Raw genomic sequence first — 6855 nt, 5'->3', positions numbered from 1 at the left:
TGGAGCGGCGTGCGGCAGCGGATCGGCAGAGGGAGTGCTGTCTGCTGCCAGGGAAGGAGGCAGAGCACGACAAACCAGCTCAGTTGCTCCGCAGCACCCTGTGCGATACCACCGTCAGCTGTTCGGTCCGGCCGACCCACCTCGGGGTTTGGAGGGTACCTGCCCGCATGCTTGCTGACAGATTTCTGTGGCTGCTCTGGTGAATAGGGAAGATTATTTCTGGCATTTATTTAAACATGGGATGCAGTCTGTGCACTCTGCAGAAGCAAGAAGAGCAGTACAAGTTACTGTATGAAGTTTGTCAGGTAAAGAATTAGATTTCATTTCTAAAAGCAAACGTTCTCTTTTAGGCTTGTAACAGCTGTTAAGGACAGGGAAAACGGAAGAGCAGAACCTGCTTATGCAAGTGGACATGGAAGGGGGTTTGCCTTGTTTGATACGTGTATGACAGTGGCTGTGGTTTTATGAGGTACCTTCCCATTCACACTTGCAGAACATCAAATGTTTAAATGCACACTATTACATGTCAAACTTTTTAGAAAACTTGATGGCACAGAATAGGACTTCAATATGTATTAGGCAAAATTTCTTGACAAGGGGCATAGCTTGGTCGCGCGCGCTTTCAGTAAGTTTGGGAAGAGGTGCAGGGAAGGGTTTCTGTCTGTTTACAAGTACCTACAGACACTTCTCTCTGAGCAGTGCCTTCATTCAGCGCTCAGTTCGGTCTCTCAGTGCCTGTTCCTGCTAATAGAAGTTTATATCAGTTTGTAGTTTTTGCACCTCTCTGTGTAGAAATACCAGCTTACAAATACAGTGGACAGAGCAACACGACGGCTCTACAGGTTTTATATGCCAAATTGTTCATATTAGGTATGTGATGGGTTTTCTAACAATGTGGTGACACACAAGTCTATTACAAAGATCTTGTTTCCTATGTTTCTGTTTTTCCTTCTGTCTGTATTATCTCCCTCTCTGCAATTTCTCTCTCTTGTCACATCTGAAGTATGATTTGGAGCAAAACAGCATGATGGACCCATGCAAAGCCGTGGCCAGGTGTTAGGGACGTACTCCTGCTGATCTCTTCTGAAATAATCAATCATAGGCGGAAAGCTTACGGTTAACCTCTGAAAACCTGAGGTGGGCTGTCTGTACAAACACTCCAGATAATGAGAAGCTACCCAGACCTTCAGGCTGTGCTTGACCACCTTGTCACTCCTGAGGCGGCTCAGAATAAGTGACAGTCACCCCCGTCAGAGGGACATCAGGCCGGGTGACGTGTCCCTGCGCTGCCAGGCTCGGGAATTGCTCAGCGGTCCTCACTGCCTTACCTCCCATATCTCATCACAGATACTGATGTCATGGACAACAAAGTGCATAAAATATGTGGTTTGTGTGTTATGTGAGTAGGGAAGTGATTAAATTTTAAACACATAGTTTGATCTAATTCTCGCTCCCTCACCCAAAGGATACTGACGCTTTATGGAAGAAAAAAAACTTGTGAGAGCAAATAGGAAGACATGCTTAGTGTCACTTCTATTTATACTAACTCACTTTCCCTTGCTAAGCCGCTATGCATGCAGTGGTGGGAAGAATTTGAGAGAAAGGTAATCAGATTTCTCGGGCGCTATTCTGTGCTGAGAACTAGTTTCAGATGCTGCCTGCAGCAGCAGAGCTGGTGCCAGGTATTGTTTGTGGACTCCTCTGTTCAGATCAAGCAGTGGCTGCAATGGCAGTTACTTATCCCCCCAGGTTGCCAAGTTTTCTTGCAGCCTGGGTTTGAGGACTGTCCGTGAATCACATTCAGAACAAACCAAGGCAGCAGAACAAATTATGAATATTTCGATTGTTTAGGAAGCTTGCACGATTTTTGGGGTGAAACGAAGGCAGCAGAGAGCCTTTACAAGTTACTGACATCTCCTAACAGATGCAGGACAACATTCTTCAAATACAACATGTCCTTAAAATCATGCACAGGAGCAGTCGCCTTGATATCCAAGATGACTAAACTATCCATTGCTGGCTGCAGGTGCAGATTCCTGGGAGTAGTTTGGATTTAGAAGTCAACCTGCAGAGTACTGCAGCCTTGCTTCAGCAGCGTGTGGAGCACAGTGCACAGCACCCACGATTAACTCAGAGCATGGAAGTCCTTTGGGAAATAGGGTTGGAATACCCTCAGCTTCTACTGAAGTGAGAGGTGCCTGTAATCCTGTAAAACTGTGATTTCTAGTAAAACCTGAATTATTTAAGACTATAATCCCTGATTACTCCAGAATATAAATTATCATGCAAAATTATTTTAATAGGGCACCACTTTGATTTCTCTGTTTTACAAGATAGGTGGGAGGGAATTCTGTAGCACAGGGAGTACATGGGGATAATTACATGTCACTGTAACTATAAAAATGCATCCTCATATAACCTACACAGAAGAGCAATCAGTTAAAATTTAACAGTGAGGGAGATGAAGAATCATTTTAATTTAAAACAACAGGATATAAAAGACAAAAGTTTCAAAATATGCTAGCAGTACCAAATACCTCTTACAGGGGTTTTACTTTTATCACCCATGTCACCCTAGTATCATGTGAAATGACAACATTGCCACTTCTGAGAAAACTAAAAGATGATTTTTTTTTTTAGTAGTCTTGAGTTAGACAAAATTTGCATAATTTGTTTTAGGAAATATTGAGCATTGTTACAAATAAATCCCCTTATTTAGCCTGATTTTTTAAAAGTTCATGACTCTGAGATGTAGGAATTCAGAAAACACTTGCAGAATTAATAATAGTACATAACTGCACTTTCTCTATTAGGCCAAGAGCTTTAGTGTGGCTGGGAAATTAATGCTTCAATAAATTACAATTCCAGAAGGTCCGGTACGTCTGGCTCCGTAAGTCCTCATAACAGAGAGCACAAAGAGGATCAAATATACCAGGACTCAGGCTTTATCCCTTCCTCATCCATAGATAATTCAAAGAGATCCTCTTCATTAAGGGCTTTGGCACATTGCCTACAATTTCTTTTTGGGCTGCTGTGAGCTTAATGATGCAGAACAATGGTCTTCCCTCTTGTTGAACACATACCTTATTGTACCTTTAATCACATAATAAAAACCAAATTAAGACACCTCGTCATTAAAGTCTATTGTAGCTGTGCATATCAATGCCTTGTACTACAGATACAAAGGGAGCTGTGGCAGCTTGAAATCTTGATGCAAGGAACAGTGTCACTGGCGATAAGCGTGCTTGTGGCAGCAGCGCGACGCACGTGGTATCTTAGGTGTATCCTCAGGGTTTACTTCCCAGTTGCATGCAGCAAATGTAGTAGCTGTATGCTATTAGATTTTGGGTTTCTAGTTAAGTGGAAATTTTCTTAAGATGATGTTTAAGGTTGTGAAAATGGAAGGAGAAGGGGGAAGGAAACCAGAAAATTGGGAGAGTGTTTTAGACCAGGTTTCTGGTTTGCTTTTCTAATATCATCAGCTCCCATGCAGACAATAACAGAAATAAGGGCTTTTCCCTTTGTAGGAAAATTCCTGAGGGACCAAAAAGTAATCTGCATTGAAGGAAACTTGAAGAATGAGTCAGCTGAGACAGCAGAGCTTTTGAGTTTGTAGAACTGGTGAAGAAAAAAAAAAAACTAAGTCCTCACTTTAAGAAACTTTCTGAGTACCTATTTCACTCTGAGCACATGTTTACAGACAGCTGGGGAAGTAAGTACACAGTGAAATAATCTCCGAAATAGACACTTAATATTTCCAAGGATAAGAACATAGAATTTTTAATCACAGGTGACAAAACTGGATGGGCAATGCTTAAAGCTGTTCCCTGGGATTTGAGATGATGGAGTCCATCCAGTTCTCATGGTGGGAAGATATCATTAAAACAACCCATCAAAACTGGCACTTCCAGCTGAGAAATCATGCGATAAGCGAGTATGGAGACTAACCCCTTTCCTCCAGGCTGTCCCTCCAGAATAAGGATAGAAGCGCTGGCAGGAAATGAGCTCACGTAGCCGCTGCCCTTGCTTCAGAAGATCCGAGGTCAGAAGATTTCTGCCTCCATGATTGTTGAGCTGGCACCTTTCACAAATACTAAAGTTCACATATAAATAAACAGTTGATGTAATGACCTTTTAGTATCGTGGTAACTTGAAAGCCCCGTTCACATGCTCTTGGCTCGGCATGTCTCTGATACAAATAAAAATGACAGCATTGGGAAAAACAATAGTGGGCAAGCTGGATTTGTCTTTTAAACTAGAGTAAGAGACAATGCAGCCAAGGTTACAGAAGCACCAAGGTCAGCATACAAATTGCTGTGCTAATGAGACGACAGTAGTGATGAGGAACTAAGCGACACTGTATTTCATTGGCAACTTCCAGCAGCATCACTTGCGAGGAGACTATTCCTTCCGCAGAACCCGCACGCAAACCAGGTGCACTGAGCTGATCACTGATATGGTTCCCTTCGCCATTAGAATTCCATTCACGTGTTCAGACATGCAAAAATTAGACTAAAGTAATCAGTCACTATAAAAGCCGGATTCAAGGAAACAGTCTAGCTAGACTTAAACGTGCTGAGCAATGATGTTACCCTAAATCAGGGCCAGAATGAAGCTTGCCAAAATAAACAGTAAGGTCAAAAAATTCTCTAATCAAAACTGTAAGAAACAAAAATAATTGCCTCTGTACATATGCTTTTCATGCCCTCAAGTTTAATTGGGCAGCCAGAGAATTAGTTGGTCTACCTTTCAGTAGTTTTCCATGTTAAGGCCAAACTGGTTGAGCCAATTATAGTAAACTGGTCTGCTTGAAATACACTGTGAGGCTTCAGATACTCTGTGTGTTCACTGTCTGTGCTGCAGCTGAAATTAAGAATAGCACTGAAGTTATATTCTGTCACTTCACTACCATTAAACTTGACCTCAATAACAGTTGTGAGCCTATCACACTTACTTCAAAGTAGGCATGTGTTTGCTTAAACAAGATGTTAATTCCACGGGCTTTGTTCTAGACAGGGTTTTTTCTACTGCTGAATTAGTTCAGCTGTAGAAAAACTCTGCTTGACAGACTGGAGACTCATAATCTTCAGAAAACTGCCCTTTAATGATTGTGGCGCCTGTCTGTGGCTCAGAAACCCTCTTTCTTAATTAGACGTTTACCAGAAACTGGCAATTGAAATTTTCCTCTTCACTTGACGATGAATAATGCAATGCCTCTGTTAGGATTTCTCTGAAAGATACTCCTCATTGCATGTTAGAGGAATATTTTAGTCATTAAAGGAACATAAACAAGATGTGGTATGAAATAAACAGAATATCTAATGGTCACCTGTGATATAAATGGGTCATTTGACCTGCTGTGCAGCTGAAGTATCTTATTGCTTCACAATCTTCCTAAAATCATGGTGCTTTTCTTCTTTAAGCAGGCAGATAACATGCTTAACCATAGCATAGCTTTATTTGGATTTTTTTTAAGTGATAAATGATTGAAAAGATGAGTTTTGTAGTGCTTTACACTTATACATCTGTTTAGAGCTATAAAGCAGGTGGCAAGAAGTCACAAGGGAGAAGGCACGAGGGACAATCACTCTGTGCTTTACTGTCACATGTCAGACATGGGCTGGGAAAAGGTAACATATGGAGTCACGAAAAAGTGCAGATTTAATAAATGTGCATTGCTGTGGTCGTTAATAATGAAACCAAAGGTCAGGCCCCGCTTTCACGAGGGGAGGACAGGTCTGCATGTACAGGTACATTAGGACTGTTCCTGAGACTCAGTGGGTACATGTAACCAGATCCAGCTACCCCTCCTGAACCCAGTAGCCAGTTAAGGATGTGACAGGAGGGTGGGAGAATATTTATTTATTTATTAAATAAAATATATATGAACTTTAAGCAAGACTACAACATTGACTCCTTTAAACAGTGACAACTGAAGGAAGCAGTCCTATTCAGACAGCGTGTCTTCAGGCAAAAAGCTAGAGGCCACCATCTAAAAGAAAGATGGAAATCATCATGGCAGCATGTTCTTACTTGTGTCAATCCCATAATAATTCTGGACATGGACATGCTGTAGGTGCTCAGACACACTGGCTGCTGGCACAGGAACCAGGCACCACTTCATGTCTAATTGCTGAAACAACTTGTGGCTTTACAGTGAGACACCACCTGAGCTGCGTTCAGTAGCACTCCATTTCTCAAACGCTGCCACCAGGCTCCGGGGAGCACTTGAGAAATAAAATGCTTTACAGAAGGAGTCATTGTATGATCAGACTAAAACCATATTTGGTTTATGCATTCCCATGGATCACACGGAGCACATTAGCTCCTACGGCACAGTTTTGGAGAAAGTGGAGGTTCGTATGTTAAAAGATCACAGCTGATGAGAAAGTCTTTTTTACATCGGGCAGAGTTGCCTGCAGAGTGCAACAGAAGCTCTTTCTTGTACCTGACCTGACAACAGCTGTGTAACTACCATCAGTTTTAGCCAAAAAAAGAAAATGAAGGTGTTTTTATCAATTGCACAGTGTGAAAATTATAGGCTGTGGTCGAGCAGGATGGGCTGGAATTGTACAGTGAGGTGGTGGGACTTCTACCTCCACGACAGCTCCTGAGGTTTGTGTTCTTCAGCTGAGAGCGCTGCTCAGTGGCCTGAGACAGGAGGCCCAAGGTGACAGAGCCTGCTCTGCAGATACCAGGTAGCTACGGAAGGAGCAGGCGCTCTTATGAATGAGCCCCCTTGGATCTGTCACTGCTGCTGATTCCCAGAAAGCATCACTGGGAGTTCTTTTCATCTTGTCTTGGGAGCAACTTCAGTAACCCTCTGCAACACAGATTATCTTCAGAGCTATCCTA

At 42.4% G+C, this 6855-nt stretch overlaps 1 protein-coding gene across 1 annotated transcript in view; it reads left to right on the top strand.

Annotated features, from left to right (window-relative positions):
* Positions 1-236: 236 nt before the first annotated feature.
* Positions 237-6855, top strand: part of LOC104506660 (E3 ubiquitin-protein ligase PDZRN3-like) — a 30480-nt gene continuing 23861 nt past the window's right edge. The window contains 1 exon segment of the mRNA XM_010147683.1: positions 237-305. Coding sequence (XP_010145985.1) covers positions 237-305 — 69 coding nt within the window.

The sequence above is a fragment of the Eurypyga helias genome, unplaced genomic scaffold, assembly GCF_000690775.1.
Source record: "Eurypyga helias isolate BGI_N326 unplaced genomic scaffold, ASM69077v1 scaffold15202, whole genome shotgun sequence".
Lineage (NCBI taxonomy): Eukaryota > Metazoa > Chordata > Aves > Eurypygiformes > Eurypygidae > Eurypyga > Eurypyga helias.
Note: the sequence above shows the minus strand (reverse complement) of the source record. Positions and strands in the feature narration are given on the sequence as shown.